The sequence below is a fragment of the Mus caroli genome, unplaced genomic scaffold (assembly GCF_978045245.1).
Source record: "Mus caroli unplaced genomic scaffold, Mus_caroli_1 scaffold_2, whole genome shotgun sequence".
Classification (NCBI taxonomy): Eukaryota; Metazoa; Chordata; class Mammalia; order Rodentia; family Muridae; genus Mus; species Mus caroli.
This window is the reverse complement of record NW_028227257.1, coordinates 104,495,441-104,514,397: the sequence shown is the minus strand read 5'-3', so window position 1 is coordinate 104,514,397 and position 18,957 is coordinate 104,495,441. Positions and strand designations below refer to the sequence as shown.

General features: G+C 38.2%; 1 protein-coding gene across 1 annotated transcript in view; it reads left to right on the top strand.

The window, feature by feature from the left end:
• Positions 1–18,957, top strand: part of Agps (alkylglycerone phosphate synthase) — a 106,886-nt gene that overhangs the window by 44,502 nt on the left and 43,427 nt on the right. The window contains exons 11-12 of the mRNA XM_021156099.3: positions 7,574–7,701; positions 17,790–17,841. Of these exons, the coding sequence (XP_021011758.1) occupies positions 7,574–7,701; positions 17,790–17,841 (180 nt within the window). The remainder of the gene's footprint in view (positions 1–7,573; positions 7,702–17,789; positions 17,842–18,957) is intronic.

Sequence of the window (18,957 nt, the reverse complement as noted above, 5' to 3'; positions counted from 1 at the left end):
AAAACTTTAGTCATTTTAGTTATGTTTTCTATTTTACATTTGTTTTTATATATTAAAATGTTAGTTGTGCAAACTTAAAGAGATTTTTGTGACCATGCAAATTATAAGAGGCTCATATTTTAAATAAGATAGAAACAACAGATATACATAATGAATATATCAATATATCAACAACTAATCAGTCTGATTTATACCTCACTGACTCAGACTAGTCTTTAACACTGTGTGTACATCTTGGTAAGTCACTCTAGGGATTCCAAACATGATCTGGACATTGATTTCCAATGTGGTACCTAAGTTCTTCAGTTTTATTCACATCTCTCTCTGCACACTTTTTTTTTTGATTTTTAATATTTTTATTACATATTTTCCTCATTTACATTTCCAATGCTATCCCAAAAGTCCCCCATAGCGCCCCCCCACTTCCCTACCCACCCATTCCCATTCTTTTGGCCCTGGCATTCCCCTATATTGGGGCATATAAAGTTTGCAAGTCCAATGGGCCTCTCTTTCCATTGATGGCCGACTAGGCCATCTTTCGATACATATGCAGCTAGAGACAAGAGCTCCGGGGTTCTGGTTAGTACATCATGTTGTTCCAACAATAGGGTTGCAGATCCCTTTAGCTCCTTGGGTACTTTCTCTAGCTTCTCCATTGGGAGCCCTGTGATACATCCAATAGCTGACTGTGAACATTCACTCCTGTGTTTGCTAGGCCCCGGCATCGTCTCACAAGAGACAGCTATATTTGGGTCCTTTCAGCAAAATCTTGCTAGTGTATGCAATGGTGTCAGCGTTTAGAAGCTGATTATGGGATGGATCCCTGGATACGGCAGTCTCTAAATGGTCCATCCTTTCATCACAGCTACGAACTTTGTCTCTGTAACTCCTTCCCTGGGTGTTTTGTTCCCAATTCTAAGAAGGTGCACAGTGTCCACACTTTGGTCTTCATTCTTCTTGAGTTTCATGCGTTTATCAAATTGTATCTTATATCTTGGGTATCCTAAGTTTTGGGCTAATATCCACTTATCAGTGAATACATATTGTGTGAGTTCTTTTGTGATTGTGTTATTTCACTCAAGATGATGCCCTCCAGGTCCATCCATTTGGCTAGGAATTTCATAAATTCATTCTTTTTAATAGCTGAGTAGTACTCCATTGTGTAAATGTACCATAATTTCTGTATCCATTCCTCTGTTGAGGGACATCTGGGTTCTTTCCAGCTTCTGGCTATTATAAATAGGGCTGCTATGAACATAGTGGAGCATGTGTCCTTCTCACTGGTTGGGACATCTTCTGGATATATGCCCAGGAGAGGTATTGCTGGATCCTCCGGTAGTACTATGTCCAATTTTCTGAGGAACCGCCAGACTGATTTCCAGAGTGGTTGTACAAGCTTGCAATCCCACCAACAATGGAGGAGTGTTCCTCTTTCTCCACATCCTCGCCAGCATCTGCTGTCACCTGAATTTTTGATCTTAGCCATTCTGACTGGTGTGAGGTGGAATCTCAGGGTTGTTTTGATTTGCATTTCCCTGATGATTAAGGATGTTGAACATTTTTTCAGGTGTTTCTCTGCCATTCGGTATTCCTCAGGTGAGAATTCTTTGTTCAGTTCTGAGCCCCATTTTCTAATGGGGTTATTTGACTTTCTGGAGTCCACCTTCTTGAGTTCTTTATATATATTGGATATTAGTCCCTTATCTGATTTAGGATAGGTGAAGATCCTTTCCCAATCTGTTGGTGGTTTTTTTGTCTTATTGATGGTGTCTTTAGCCTTGCAGAAGCTTTGTAGTTTCATGAGGTCCCACTTGTCAATTCTCGATCTTACAGCACAAGCCATTACTGTTCTATTCAGGAATTTTTCCCCTGTGCCCATATCTTCAAGGCTTTTCCCCACTTTCTCCTCTATAAGTTTCAGTGTCTCTGGTTTTATGTGAAGTTCCTTGATCCACTTAGACTTGACCTTAGTACAAGGAGATAGGAATGGATCGATTCGCATTCTTCTACATGTTAACAACCAGTTGTGCCAGCACCATTTGTTGAAAATGCTGTCTTTCTTCCACTGGATGTTTTTAGCTCCCTTGTCGAAGATCAAGTGACCGTAGGTGTGTGGGTTCATTTCTGGGTCTTCAATTCTATTCCATTGGTCTATTTGTCTGTCACTATACCAGTACCATGCAGTTTTTATCACAATTGCTCTGTAGTAGAGCTTTAGGTCCGGCATGGTGATTCCACCAGAGGTTCTTTTATCCTTGAGAAGAGTTTTTGCTATCCTAGGTTTTTTGTTATTCCAGATGAATTTGCAGATTGCACTTTCTAATTCATTGAAGAATTGATTTGGAATTTTGATGGGGATTGCATTGAATCTGTAGATTGCTTTTGGCAAGATAGCCATTTTTACAATGTTGATCCTGCCAATCCATGAGCATGGGAGATCTTTCCATCTTCTGAGATCTTCTATAATTTCTTTCTTCAGAGACTTGAAGTTTTTATCATACAGATCTTTCACTTCCTTAGTTAGAGTCACGCCAAGATATTTTATATTATTTGTGACTATTGAGAAGGGTGTTGTTTCCCTAATTTCTTTCTCAGCCTGTTTATTCTTTGTGTAGAGAAAGGCCATTGATTTGTTTGAGTTAATTTTATATCCAGCTACTTCACCGAAGCTGTTTATCAGGCTTAGGAGTTCTCTGGTGGAATTTTTAGGGTCACTTATGTATACTATCATATCATCTGCAAAAAGTGATATTTTGACTTCATCATTTCCAATTTGTATCCCTTTGATCTCCTTTTGTTGTCGAATTGCTCTGGCTAGGACTTCAAGTACAATGTTGAATAGGTATGGAGAAAGTGGACAGCCTTGTCTAGTCCCTGATTTTAGAGGGATTGCTTCAAGCTTCTCACCATTTACTTTGATGTTGGCTACTGGTTTGCTGTAGATTGCTTTTATCATGTTTAGGTATGGGCCTTGAATTCCTGATCTTTCCAAGACTTTTATCATGAATGGGTGTTGGATCTTGTCAAATGCTTTTTCCGCATCTAACGAGATGACCATGTGGTTTTTGTCTTTGAGTTTGTTTATATACTGGATTACGTTGATGGATTTCCGTATATTGAACCATCCCTGCATCCCTGGGATGAAACCTACTTGGTCAGGATGGATGATTGTTTTGATGTGTTCTTGGATTCGGTTAGCAAGAACTTTATTGAGGATTTTTGCATCAATATTCATAAGGGATATTGGTCTGAAGTTTTCTATCTTTGTTGGGTCTTTTTGTGGTTTAGGTATCAGAGTAATTGTGGCTTCATAGAATGAGTTGGGTAGAGTACCTTCTGTTTCTATTTTGTGGAATAGTTTGTGAAGAACTGGGATTAGATCTTCTTTGAAGGTCTGATAGAACTCTGCACTAAACCCATCTGGTCCTGGGCTTTTTTTAGTTGGGAGACTATTAATGACTGCTTCTATTTCTTTGGGGGATATAGGGCTGTTTAGATCATTAACCTGATCTTGATTCAACTTTGGTACCTGGTATCTGTCTAGGAACTTCTCCATTTCGTCCAGGTTCTCCAGTTTTGTTGAGTATAGCCTTTGGTAGAAGGATCTGATGGTGTTTTGGATGTCTTCAGGATCTGTTGTTATGTCTCCTTTTTCATTTCTGATTTTGTTAATTAGAATGCTTTCCCTGTGCCCTCTAGTGAGTCTGTCTAAGGGTTTATCTATCTTGTTGATTTTCTCAAAGAACCAGCTCCTTGATTGGTTGATTCTTTGAATAGTTTTTCTTGTTTTCACTTGGTTGATTTCACCCCTGAGTTTGATTATTTCCTGCCGTCTACTCCTCTTGGGTGAATTTGCTTCCTTTTGTTCTAGTGCTTTTAGGTGTGTTGTCAAGCTGCTAATGTGTGCTCTCTCTAGTTTCCTTTTGGAGGCACTCAGAGCTATGAGTTTTCCTCTTAGAAATGCTTTCATTGCGTCCCATAAGTTTGGGTATGTTGTGGCTTCATTTTCATTGAACTCTAAAAAGTCCTTAATTTCTTTCTTTATTCCTTCCTTGACCAAGGTATCATTGAGAAGAGTGTTGTTCAGTTTCCATGTGAAGGTTGGCTTTCTATTATTTATTTTGTTATTGAAGATCAGCCTTAGTCCATGGTGATCTGATAGGATGCATGGGACAATTTCAATATTTTTGTATCTGTTGAGGCCTGTTTTGTGACCAATTATGTGGTCAATTTTGGAGAAGGTACCATGAGGTGCTGAGAAGAAGGTATATCCTTTTGTTTTAGGATAGAATGTTCTGTAGATATCTGCCAGATCCATTTGATTCATAATTTCTCTTAGTTTCTCTGTGTCCCTGTTTAGTTTCTGTTTCCATGATCTGTCCATTGGTGAAAGTGGTGTGTTGAAGTCTCCCACTATTATTGTATGAGGTGCAATGTGTGCTTTGAGATTTACTAAAGTTTCTTTAATGAATGTGGCTGCCTTTGTATTTGGAGCATAGATATTCAGGATTGATAGTTCCTCTTGGAGGATTTTACCTTTGATGAGTATGAAGTGTCCCTCCCTGTCTTTTTTAATGACTTTGGGTTGGAAGTCAATCTTATCAGATATTAGAATGGCTACTCCAGCTTGTTTCTTCATGCCATTTGCTTGGAAAATTGTTTTCCAGCCTTTCATTCTGAGGTAGTGTCTATCCTTTTCTCTGAGATGAGTTTCCTGTAAGCAGCAAAATGTTGGGTCTTGTTTGTGTAGCCAGTTTGTTAGTCTATGTCTTTTTATCGGGGAGTTGAGTCCATTGATATTAAGAGATATTAAGGAAAAGTAATTGTTGTTTCCTGTTATTTTTGTTGTTAAAGTTGGCATTTTGTTCTTGTGGCTGTCTTCTTTTAGGTTTGTTGAGGGATTACCTTCTTGTTTCTAGGGCGTGGTTCCTGTCCTTGTATTGGTTTTTTTCTGTTATTATCCTTTGAAGGGCTGGATTCGTGGAGAGATAATGTGTGAATTTGGTTTTGTCGTGGAATACTTTGGTTTCTCCATCTATGTTAATTGAGAGTTTGGCTGGGTATAGTAGCCTGGGCTGGAATTTGTGTTCTTTTAGTGTCTGTATAACATCCGTCCAGGATCTTCTGGCTTTCATAGTCTCTGGTGAAAAATCTGGTGTAATTCTGATAGGCTTGCCTTTATATGTTACTTGGCCTTTTTCTCTTACTGCTTTTAGTATTCTATCTTTATTTAGAGCATTTGTTGTTCTGATTATTATGTGTCGGGATGTATTTCTTTTCTGGTCCAGTCTATTTGGAGTTCTGTAGGCTTCTTGTATGTTCATGGGCATCTCTTTCTTTAGATTTGGGAAGTTTTCTTCTATAATTTTGTTGAAGATGTTTGCTGGTCCTTTGAGTTGAAAATCTTCATTCTCATCCACTCCTATTATCCGTAGGTTTGGTCTTCTCATTGTGTCCTGTATTTCTTGGATGTTTTGAGTTAGGATCTTTTTGCATTTTACATTTTCCTTGATTGTTGTGCTGATGTTCTCTATGGAATCTTCTGCACCTGAGATTCTCTCTTCCATCTCTTGTATTCTGTTGCTGATGCTCATATCTATGGTTCCAGATTTCTTTCCTAGGGTTTCTATCTCCAGTGTTGCCTCATTTTGGGTTTTCTTTATTGTGTCTACTTCCCTTTTTAGGTCTAGTATGGTTTTGTTCATTTCCATCATCTGTTTGGATGTGTTTTCCTGTTTTTCTTTAAGGACTTCTACCTGTTTGATCGTGTTATCCTGTTTTTCTTTAAGGACTTCTACCTGTTTGATTGTGTTATCCTGTTTTTCTTTAAGGACTTGTAACTCTTTAGCCATGTTCTCCTGTAATTCTTTAAGTGAGTTATTAAAGTCCTTCTTGATGTCCTCTACCATCATCATGAGATATGCTTTTAGATCCGTGTCTAGCTTTTCCGGTGTGTTGGGGTGCCCTGGACTGGGCGAAGTGGGGGTGCTGGGTTCTGATGATGGTGAGTGGTCTTGGTTTCTGTTAGTAAGATTATTACGTTTACCTTTCGCCATCTGGTAATCTCTGGGGTTAGTTGTTATCGTTGTCACTGTTTAAAGATTGGAGCAGAAGCTGTGTTCCATTCACCAGCAGTCTCAAAATCCTGTGGCGGGGGTCGTGGGTAGCTGGCGGTACCCCGGTGCTGGTCCAGCCGGAAGAGGCCTGTGGTCCTACTCAGGCCGGTTTTCTGCTTCCCTAACTAATGCAGTCTCTGGTCCTGTGCGCAATTGGATTGGATCAGAAGCTGTGTTCCACTCTCCAGAAGTCTTAAGATTCTGTGGCGGGTGTTGTGGGTAGCTGGCGAGTGTCAGCCGACCCTGCGCCCTAGCTACCCCGGTGCTTTTCTGACCGGAAGAGGCTTGTGGCCCTACGTAGGCCGGATTTCTGCCTCCCCAACCAAAGCAGTCTCAGGTCCCGCGTGATTGGACTGGAGCAGAAGCTGTGTTCCACTCACCAGCAGTCTCAAAATCCTGTGGCGGGGGTCGTGGGTAGCTGGCGGGTGTCAGGAGACCCTGCGCTCAAGCTACCCCCGTGCTGATCCGGCCGGATGAGGCCTGTGGCCCTACTCAGGCCGGTTTCTGCTTCCCTAACTAATGCAGTCTCAGGTCTCGTGCGCAATTGGATTGGAGCAGAAGCTGTGTTCCACTCACCAGAAGTCTTAAGATCCTGTGGCGGGTGTTGTGGGTAGCTGGCGAGTGTCAGCCGACCCTGCACCCTAGCTGCCTCGGTCTGCACACTTTTTAAAAGTGATCATTGAAATATTTGCTAATGGTACACTATTTGTACATCTGAAACTAGAGGTTTGAAAGCATGGAAGCATTTGATTTTAGGTTAGTTTCTTTCAGTTTAATCTCTTTATGGCCCAAACAGTAAAGAATATGCCATATGTGGTTTTTTCATGCTTCCTACTTATAGTTATTTTGTGTCTGAATACTTTTGTTAAGAGCGTCTCAGTAATGTGTTTGTCTTTCTGTGTACTAAATCTGAGGACACAAGGCAAGGTCATAGTTCCTCGGAATCCTTCAGTCATTTCAAAGTTAGAAAATTAGCATCTTTTTGGCCCAGTAAATCTTTTCATAGTAAATATTGACACATCAGAATATACCTTTGTCAATATGTGTGAGATGTATCAACTTGCTTCTCTATATTTTTCTTCTAATGTGTTATAATGCTTAAAAAACCATTTAAGAGTAACTTTCTTGGTGAAAGCTTAGAATGTTTTTTTTTTTCTATTTTTTAAAAAATATTTTTATTTTATGTATTGAGTGATTTCCTGCATATTTATAAGTGCTTAGAATGTTTTAAAATACTTATACATTAAAAAAATTCTAAAATCATTTTTGAAATTATAAAATTTGTTTAATTATTCATTTTAGAAGACTTGATTAGCCATTATTCCCCATATAGAAGAGATTAAATAAATTTAACATGGATAATAGAATTAATCAGTAGAATCAGTCGATTAAATAGATTTAAATATGGTTTTAGAAAATTGCTATGTGATAAATGTATTATTTCCCTTCTTTTTCAGGAACTCTTGGTGTAATAACAGAAGCTACAATAAAGATCAGACCAACCCCTGAGTACCAGAAGTACGGTTCGGTGGCTTTCCCTAACTTTGAACAAGGTGTAGCCTGTTTAAGAGAAATTGCAAAGCAGGTAAAAACAAAGTAGAAGATATATATCAATTATATTTTAAAAATTCTACTATAATTGTGATGCTTCAAGGACTCTTTATATTTAGTTGTGTTATAGTTGTAATTGTTTTACCACATTTTACATAGAGAATGAGCCTTAAGTACACTTGTTTCATTCAGTAGTTCACACTGCTCTCACCCCTATCTCGTGTCCGAAGAGGCCTGTGTGATTTGGGCCCAAGGTAAGATATGTGCTTTGATTCCTGGCTTTAAATGATTTTGCTTTGTGTGGAATGCTATATTTTAAATTATTTTGGAATAACACATTTTGTGATGAATTGAAATGATATTTAGCTTATCTTAAATAAAACATTTATTGAAATTAGAAGTAGCCACGTGTGGTGGTGCATACCTTTCATCCCAGGGCTTGGAAAGCAGAAGCAGGCGGATCTCTGAGCTCATAGCCTGGTTACACAGTGAGTCTCAGGACAGCCAGGGTTGTATAAATAGACCCTGTCTCAACAAACCAAGACACATACCCCACCCCCCAAAAAAAAGGCAGAAAGAAAAAGAAAGGAGAAACTAGAGTTAATGACTGAGCATCACTAACCACCAAATTTAGAAGTTTAAAATGTAGATAAGTGTTTTTAATATATAGAGTGTGCTGGTAGGTGCTACTTGGTTTTATAGTTTAAGTAATTTTTCTTTCTTTCTTTTTTCAAGACTCCTTTTTTTTTAATAATTAATTTTATTTCATGTGCATTGGTATCAGATCCACTGGAACTGAAGTTACAGACAGGTGTGAGCCGCCATGTGGGTGCTGGGGATTGAACTCGGGTCCTCTGGAAGAGCAGCCAGAGCTCTTAACTACTAAGACATCTCTCCAGCCCCCTGTTTGTAATCTTTAAAAAAGAAAAAGAAACACAAACACAAAACTACCTCCTGCCTTCTGTCTTCTATAAAGAGATATATTATCATTTTCCATCTTCCTTTTTCTTAAAGGACTAAATCATGCCAGGTGACCTCTTTATTTCATTCTGTGTTTTAGTGTGGAAATATCTTACCTTACTCATTGTTTGAACTGCAATAGTTTATAATAGTTTTGACCCTCATCAAATGAAAGTTAAGGCAATGTACTTCAACCCTTCTTGCTTTCTCTATCTAAGACATTGAGTTCCTTAGTGCTCTTCATCAGGTATATGAAAGGGGAATCTTTTTCCTCTCCTTTTCTTTTCCTTCTTTTTGTTCGTGAGTCTCACTGAGTAGCTTTGGAAAGCCTGGAACTTGCTATGTAGATCAGTCTGGCTTCAAACTCACAAGAATCCACCTGAGTGCTGGGATTAAGAACTGGGACACCCACTATACTGGAAGGAAACTTTTTGATATCACCGGTGTAGGTCAGCTTCCTAGTTAGCACTCAAGAAAATATCTGGCCAGTTATCCATATTCAAGTTGGACTATAAGATAGTGAAATGCGTAGGTATTTGAAATTTTTGCTTTTTAATTTAAAGAAAGTAATTGGAAGTTCACTAATTAAAAAATAAAACAAAAAATTTAAATATGTTAATTTATCTATCTATCTGTCTGTCTGTCTGTCCGTCCGTCCGTCCGTCCATCCATCTATCCATCCATCCATCCATCTATAATTTTTAAAAAACCAGCTCTCAGAATATAGTCCCAGGCTGTATTAAAGACATAGTCCCTGTTGTCTGTAGGTCAAAAACATGGTATTTCTAGTTAATCTATATTGCCTCTGGTTTTTTAGCAAAAGAAACATGAATCCCAAAGTAGTTTTTTATTTGTTTTAAGTTGTCCATTCATTCATTCACTCATTCTTTCATTTATATTTAAAAGAGTAGAAAGCTTTGTTACCTGCATCAGGCAGAGTGAACAAAGAGGCTCTTCCCAAAGTGGTCGCTCCTTCAACAAAGAAAGCATTTCAAATTTTATGTTAGCACCTATACTTATGTATGTGGGAATACACTTTAGAGGTGGGTACATTTGCATGTGTAGTTTAAGGTCATAGTTCAAGAAGGGAAGATGGATAATTTAGGGACATACTTAGTTTAAAGGATGAAGCACTTACTGGAAAGGTTAAAATGGTAGATGAGAACATTTGGGCATGTTCAGCTTATGTTAAAAGGTGGCAGACCAGAATTCCTCTGGACATGCTTACCCCCCCCCCCACCTCCCCCATCCCCAAAAGATTTAGCAGCTCAAAACAGGGTACCCTTTCTCATTGCCTCTTCTGTCAGTTCAACTCAGATTAAAAAATAATGATAATAAATGAAAAAGTATTTTAGATTGATCTATATATTTTCTTGATAAAAGATCTCAGGAGGGTCATGTTCAGCTGCGTTAGCTATTTTCTAGTCTCTCTTCAGGTTAATGGATTCATCAACAAGTATTTTTAATTGGTCTTTAGAATTCAGGTATAAATATTTTATGCTTTTCTGAATGGCCATCTATTTTCCCACATTGTACATACTTACTTGAAAATGCCTTTGCTTTCATCATTGAGAAGTGATATGTAAATCTATAAAAATCCTGTTCATAATATTATTATATTATAGAGCCATTCAGTTTAAATAAGACTAGTTCATATAATCTGGTACAATTTCTATTATAGTTTGATGTGCCCATATTAGAAGGTGTCAGAGAAGAGCTGCTTGTACTGTTGATGAGACGACTCCTCCTCCTTGTATAAAACAACAAAACTTGCCCCTTAACTCCTTTTAAGGATCTTAGATACCAACTGGTGACTGACTGTAGTGTGATTCAGTGGAACATTTGGAATAGAGGGAATAATGATCCACAGTGCCACCATGTGGTTGTAGAGCAGACCAGCCAGAAAGTACCTGGCTGGACTGAAGTTTGGAGTAGTTTGTGTACTTAGCAATAAATAGCTTTTGCAGACGAACTGTACAGACTAGGAAGATTGTCTTATTTGAAACCAATTTTAAAATCTGGGTAGATAATAGTTTATTCTCAAGCATTGTTCTTCGAATGGATAAGAATGCCATTTAGTGGTATCACATTTAGGGACCCACACATTTCATGCCTTATAATGCAAATGTACAGACATCATTTGGGGATGGATACAAACAATTTTTTAATGGTTTAAGAGATAATTGCCCTTACTGGCTTACTAAGTAGAAACCTCACGCCAGTAGTAGGTGCTCTATTTTGTTCTCCTTTTCTAACAGTATTTTCAGATAGAAAGGCTTAGCTGCTTAGTTTGAGATTCGGAGTTTCAGATGATAGCATGGGAACTTAAGATTGACTAAAGGAGATAGTGTATGTTTTATGGTTGTGCCCAGTTCTTGATTGAATAACGTGTTGGCCGCTTGTAATTTCACACTTTCATTTTTACAATATTTTCACCTAAGCTGCTTTCAAAATTTCAAACTGTGTGGTAGAAGAGTTCAATTCCCAGCAACCACAGGGCGGCTCACAAGCATTGGCAAGGGGATCTCCTCTGGTGTGTCTGAAGACAGCAGCAGTGGACTCATACAAAAGAGAGAGATTATGATTCTGTCTTCCATGTTGAGAGAGGGGTATCTCTTGCCATTGGAAGAAAACTGAGTAGTATAAATGAGTCAGTTCCTTGAAAACTGGCCCCTTGGGCGTCAGAGGGAGGTATTTAGATGACAGCCTCTCCTTCACCAGTCATAGCGGTGCTCTTCTCTGACTCTCTCGCCTTTGTTTTCATCATTTTAAGTAATTTTAAATTAACAGCTATTTCCTTATGTTAATGTAGATCACATCAGGAAAGAAATAGTTTGTGAGTTCTGTAAATTCTGCAGGAGTTTAAATAAGCTGAAAAAATTAGTTTTGACGTGTACTTTAAATAAAGTATATTTGTATATTCAGCAGTAACTTTTGGGCTTACTTGCTACTTATAAAATGCAATTGTCATGATAAGCTAATATTTTATATGTGTCATATTTTTTTACTTTCTAAAGAGAATAACTTTGGTCAGTGGTTTAGCTACTTGGGTCTTTACAGCTGTGATCCACTGAAATGAAGGTCTTTCATTGTGTGGCCTGCTCTTTGCAGAGTTACGTAGAAGTAGGTATTGTCCCTTTATTAAACTGAAAATAAAACTAAAGTTATGATTAGCATACTTGCCTGCTTTTGTGGCTCTTATAAGCAGAAGGAAATATTTACCAAATAATACATATTTCATGCTTAAAAATCAGAAATATTTGTCTTTAAGAAGAAATACCTGGTTTATAATATAGATCCCTATCTATCTATCTATCTATCTATCTATCTATCTATCTATCTATCTATCTGTCTGTCTATCTGCATGTCATTTCCAGGATGACCAGTGAGTACTACCAATAGCTTTAAATATATGATTTCACCTATATTAACTCTGACATAGTTAGAGGAGGAACCTGTCTATATTTAAACTTTGCATTTCTAGAAACTTTCATTCAACACATATCTTTCATCCACCTTGAACTTTTCATTAATTTATCATTGGTTTTGTATAGGAGCACTGTGATCTTAATGAAATAAGTGATGTGCAAATTCAATAGAGAAGTTCTCAGTTTCTTTGGTAATTAATGACACAACATATCTTAACTTCACTGAGTTTAACTTTGCATAGCATTGTCCATGGGCTGAATATTGGAACATTTGTTTCTGATAAACATGTAGACCTTTTATTTAATTTATTTTTTTGCTTTTTAAAATTAATTAATTACCATTCCAAATGCTGTCCCCTGCAACCACTCAGAGGCCTTTCCCCATTTCCCCTTTTCTCCTCCAGGAGGGTGGCCCATCCCCTGGATATCTTGATAGGCTTATTTAGGAATTTGAACAAGATGTTTGGCTTACCCTTTGAAGAAACAAACCATTTCAATTCAAAGCTAACTCATTAGCTGTGGCAGCCCAGATAGAGGGCCATTCAGTGAGATACCCTTTTAATTTATCTTTAAGAACTGAAAGTAGCAGCTGTCTTAGGGGGAATTAAAAGGGGCATTACTACTGAACTTTGGTAAAAGTAGCCAAGCAGGGACATCTCCACTCATGTGCCTGATCTCAGGTGGGTGGTTTTCTCTAGCAAGGGGAGTGGGTTAGTGTAAGAAAAACATTTTCCATGAATCTTTTGAGGTATTTCTTAAATAATTGCCTTTTTAAATTTATAAAGTAGTTAGATTGAGATATCTGTGAAGTTAGCACAGAGAGTAATACTAAATTTTACTTTTTGGTTTAAGGTTCAAGTAAATTCCTCATTGTAATACTCTTAAAGGAAGGAAATTACTAGAAATTTGGCTTAGTCAAATCTATACTCATGTTTTGAGTTCAGTGTTTTTATTTATTTATTCATCAAGACAAAATGATATATGGTTTTAAATTAGTGCTCAGAAATTATTTTTATACCTTTTGGTGTTATTTACTGACTGTATGGCGTAGATAGGTGGTGCAAGTCAGATGTATGAGAAATCCTAGTAAGTGCACTTAATTATTTTCTCAACTTTATACTCAACTTTTGTTTGCGTATTGTTAAAATTTCTTGGATTTCTTAAATAGCCCCTTAGTTTGTTGAACATCCCCTCTTAGGTTACTTCTGACACCTACCAGCAGGGGTCACTGTAGTGCCAGGGCTCCTTGCTTGCCTGCCCTATAGTTTCAGTGTTGCTTACTGGATGGTTTGGTGTGACTTTGAACTCTTAACTGTTCTTAGAGAGTTTATAGTCTTTATCCTTGAAAGAGGATTGAGTCTGTTTTCAGCTCAACCTCCCAGTTAGTTTTGAAAGCAGTGGAAATAACCTAATTGGTGCAGGGCTTGATGTTTGTGTATAGGAGCTTCTCGTTGATCAGCTGCTGTGCTAACCTTTTTCCTTTTCCTTTTTCCTTTTCCTTTTCTTTTTCTTTTTCTTTTTCTTTTTCCTTTTCCTTTTCCTTTTCTTTTTCTTTTTCTTTTCCTTTTTTCCTTTTTTCCTTTTCCTTTTTTCCTTTTTTCCTTTTCCTTTTCCTTTTCCTTTTCCTTTTCCTTTTCCTTTTCCTTTTCCTTTTCCTTTTCCTTTTCCTTTTCCTTTTCCTTTTTCTGAGACAGCCCTGGCTGCCCTGGAACTCACTATGCAGACCAAGCAGGCCTTAAACTCATGGAGTTCTTTCTGTATGCCTCTGCCTCCTGAGTGCTGGGATTAAAGGCATGTGCCACCACCACCAGGCTGTGATAACTATCAATTATTTTAAATTCTGTTTAAAAGTATATTTAGAATGATATGTAATAATTTACAAATTATTAGTTGCCAAAGGCCAGCATACTAACCTACACACTTTTTTTTTATTTGAATTCTTTGCTCATGAGAATTTACTCAAGACAGCAACTGAAAATATATTTCTTGGCTTTGGGAAAAAAAATGAGTCCTTGACTTGAATTTGACAATTTCTAAAATTCAGTGTTAAAAGCTTGGTAGTATTTGTAATTCAGCCACCAAGTTAAAATCACACAGAGTTTATATGAATTTTGGTAGCTGCATGATTTAGCAAGTGCACTAAACCTTCCTTACCTTTCCCCCATTTTTTTTTATTTTGAAAAATTTATACATAGAACATTGGAATAAATATTGTAGGGATCACCTGCATATTCACTTTATAGGTCTACTGTTTTCTGTTTGTTCCTTATGTACATGATTGTGGACTATGGGTAATTAAGTTGCAGACACCGTAACACTTGACTCCTAAGTACTTCAGCAGTCATCTCCTAAAAACATTAATAGGGAATAGCATTGTTTGTAACCACAATTATAGGAAGTGATAATCAAGATTATAATTTCTAAGGAATTTTAGCAGTTTATTTCTAAACAATATTTTTATTTGCATATTTAAGAAAGTTGCATTCTAATAATTAAATCATTTGAGAGATAGAATGGCACTCCATTCTGTATCCTCCAGGGCACCTTGGAACACTTAGTGTTTTACTGTAATCTCGCTTACTACCCAGCATTTCCCTTTTCCATCTGACAAATTTTCTTCCCTGCCCGCCAGATTGGCAGCTGTGAGAGGCAGGCCTGAACTGTGTTGTCAGTAGTCCTTGATGGGCAGCATAGCCCAACCTCTGCATCTTAAAAGTTTGCCCTACCATGCTTTGTTGCAGCCTTTAGGTACACTTTTAATCCCAGTACCTGGTAGGTAGAGGGAGGTAGATCTCTGTAAGTTCAAGGTCAGCCTGGTCTACATAATGAGTTCCAGGTCAGTCTGGCTACACTGTGAGACCCTGTTTCAAAAATAAGATAAAAGCTGGATAGAATGGGTAGAGAACAATGGAACTACTTCCAGCTTCAGGAGATAAAATCAATGCAGATTCTAACAAGGGAGCGAGAATAATCTGTGGTTTCTGGATGTGTTTCTACCTCAGAGAGACCCAGTAGCCCAGCTCTCCTCCTGCCCACAGCATTTACTGAGAGTTGTCTTTCTTCCACTTCCTCAGCATGCACTTGTGTGGCTTGTTTTCATGAATAGCACCTGCCCTTGAAGCAGGCGAACCGCAATCTGGCTGGTGGCCACAGGTAGAATGTACACTTACTTCTCATCAGAAATTTAACACCCCTCCCCCAAAGTCTCTGAATTCTTTAATATTTTGTGGTGTGCTTATGTCAGAACATATAAACATTTCTGTTTATAGATATTATCTTGTGCATGCCTATAGATATTTTCTGCTTATTTTAGGAAGAAAGGAAATTTGACCTAATCAGGTTTCATGTATTTTATTAGAAGTCACTGCATTCATTTTATTACAGGCATCTGGATTTGTAAATGTGAAGAAAATTGACCCACCTTTAGTGTGGAAACTGGTGGTGATTTTAGGAATTTCTAGCCAAACAATAATTCCTTTATATCACACTTAAAATTATCCTGATTGTAATTTTTTAAACTGTTAAATTTTTAGTAAGACCACAGAATGGCCAATATAATAGTTTTGATGTAATTTTTGATTCAAATATGAAGCTAAGAACTGTGTGGTTAGTGATATTGTATGTGTGTGTGTTACTTGAAACTGCTCATCAGTAGTCAGGATCTTGGTCTCTGCTGTTATTCGACCTTGGACAAGTATTTTAACTTCATCCACTCTTGTATCTAACTGAAAAGTAGTTAATACAGGTTATGCTTCTGTGACAGGGTTGTTGATAAGCAGGGCAGCAGTTTGGAAACAGCACCCTGAATAGTGGGAGTTGGTGGGTTGTCACTGTGTGTATTAGATCCTCTTTTACTGTCCCTACAGACCTGCCAGTGACTCTGAAAAGTCAATTGAACTACTTCATCTTTAGTATTTAGATGAGTAAATAAACGGTTTAAGCTTTAAAATAGGAATCTTATTAATCCTTTTATTGGGTAAAATTGTGTTTTATGCTTTATAGTAATTAAAGACTTGTTCAACTAAAAGCAAGTAATAGCAAAAATGTTTTAATGCATATTTTAAGCTTTTAGGGAGTTTTGAAACTGTAGATTTTATTGATGAACGATACTTTGATGACAGATGTTTGGAAAGTTTATGGCAGTTTTTGAGGCTGAGCAGTAGGATTGCTGAGCGGGGGTTGGAGACATCTGTCACCGTAGCAAGATGCTGTCTCAAAAAATGTTTACAGCATTTTTCAAAACATCTGCTCTACAAACAGCCCTTGGTAGAACTTTAGTGGTCTTAAAATCTTGTGTAGGAAACAATAATCCAGTTTGGGCCTCAGACCCTTTTATAGCTTGGTCATCACAAAGTTAATAGACTGCAAGATGAATGTATTGTCTGCAGTCTCAGGGTTAGTGTCTGCATTCTCTTCTCAGGTTTCCATTTGTTCCTACTTGGACATCTGCGTCTGCAAGTCCAAATATTCCCAAATCGGAAATGCGGTGTTGGTGAAAATAGTTGGAGTTCAGGGCATTTTAGGTTTCAGATCCACAGGTGAATATTACTCACCTTGCACCTGCTGTCTTCACGTTGTGTTTTGTGTGTTGTTTTCTTCCTTGTAACACTTACTTCCTAGATATATATGACACTGGAACAGCCTTTTATTCTTCCCACAGATCTCCTTAACCATCAAAGTTTTCCTGCTTCTTACATTACAAGTAACCCTGAACGAGTGTAGAACTCTGTCTGAGTGGCTGTATGTTTTCCTTTAAAATAGTGTGCGGAAAGCTGTAAAGGAAGGAGTGGTTCCTCGAGTTGTCTTTTAAGATACTGCAGATACTTTTTGGAAGTTCTTTAGCATATAAAAATTTCCATCAGTGTTTTCCTCATTTTAAAAGTGTGCAAGAGCCTGGGGATGCATCTGAGTGGTAGAACATTTACAGCAGGTGTGTGTCTGGCCACGACCTGGATTCTCAGCACTGTTAAAAAAAAAAAAAAAAAGGAAAATGGAGGAGATGAAGGAGAACAAACCCTGCAGAAACCTACTACAGTACTACAAAATTTGAAGGACTCTCTATAAAGCAGAAAAGAAAAACTTTCTATATAAGTGGCAGCAGAGGAAAGAGGGACAAGTTTTCCGGACAGCTGTTGCCTGCCACCCGGGTGGCAGGCTTAGGGAAGATTGAGAACATTTCCAGGCATTCATTGGTTGATTGTGCTATGGTTCTTTTTGTTTTGTTTTTTTCCATTTTCTTTTTTTGACAGGGTTTTTCTGGTAACCCTGGCTGTCCTGGAACTTACTATGTAGACCAGGCTGGTCTCAAACTCACAGAGATCTGCCTGCCCATGCCTCCTGAGCAGTGGGAGGCACCACACCATTTGGGCATGGGCCAAAATGTGCAATTCTTAAGATACATATTTAGTCTTTGAAAAAAAAAAGTTCTATTTTGTTGTAAAATAGTCCATTTTCAGGACTGGCATTTCTTTTTAAGTTATTGCCAGGCAATAAGTATATTTTATTGCTAAGATTAAAAGTCTGAATATGTATGTTGCTTTTATATAGAGAGTTCTTCAAATATTTTTATAAGCTACTGGTGTTTATAGTCTTCATGAAATGATATAAACCATTGAGGTTCTTTTCTTTTTATGCATCTTTAGGAGCTAAGTCCTTACATATGTCAACAGTCAGGTCCTGTTGTGTGACATTTTAGTGAGTTGAGTTGACTCTCCACCTTCTCTTCCTTATACAGAGATGTGCTCCTGCATCTATCCGCCTCATGGACAACCAGCAGTTCCAGTTTGGTGAGTAAAAGTACAGCAGTTTGAAAATGTGCTGTTAACCCAGAGTTTCCAGAGGACAGTGGCGCATGCCATGGCACTGCCCTTCACAGGCTCCCAGCCTAAGGAGAACTCAGCCTTGTAAGCGAGGGCAGCAGTGGAGGAGGGCTGTGGGCAGCGCAGGGACTGGGCTTGTGGGGATGCTAGGCTTCATTCACGGAGCTTTTTCAAGGTGGAAGAGGAAGGAACACAAGGAAGTGCTTCTGTAAGAGGCTGCACGTGATCTGAGTCTAAGGGGAGACGGAGGGCTGTGGGGTCTCCTGCCTTAGCAGACTTGATCCCTGTTGGCAGAGCTGGACTTGTGAGAGCACAGTAGCATGAGTTAGAGCTTTGCAGATGTTTGTGTGGTAATTAACCTGTCTGCAGTAGACTTTCTCTGTGGAGGGGGCTTCAGTCATCTTTGCCTCAGAAAGCTCTTTCTGACCATCTTACTCAGGGTGAGTTAGGAGGAGCTGGACTGGAGGTGAAGCCTCAGGTGGTGTAACATGAGCGTGGTGAGTCTGAAGTGCCCTGAGCAGAGTGGCAGCCGAGGAAAAGGGGCAGGTCAGACATCCCTGTGCTGGGTGGCAAGCTTATTGAAGACTAAGAACATCTCCAGGCATTAATTGGTTGATTGGCAGTGGGGTTTTGGAGTTACAGTGGATTTGGGGTGTTGCTGGGATATTTGAAACCATGCCCCTGGGTTGGCTATGATGTTTTTGTTTGCTTTCTTTATTGGTATATAGTTATTATACATTATATTGGCTTTCATACTGAGAATGTCTTTCAACTATATCATATTTTGATCATATGCCATATATCCCTCCCCTTTGACCATCCCCTTCCCCCCTTAGGCTATAGCATTTTTAATTCCTTGGTATCCATTGAAAATTCTCTAATGGCTTCATGATTAAGCAATTAAAAGAGGGATTCTTAGCACAGCAAGTGTAATTCAGTATCCTGCACCAGCCATGTTGCTGATTGATGAATGTTTATGTCATACTGGTTAATGAGGTATAAGGCTTATTATTAATTATGATGTTTTTTATTTTTTTATTTCTCCTGGTTCAACCCTTAATAAAATATACTGAAATTGTCTAT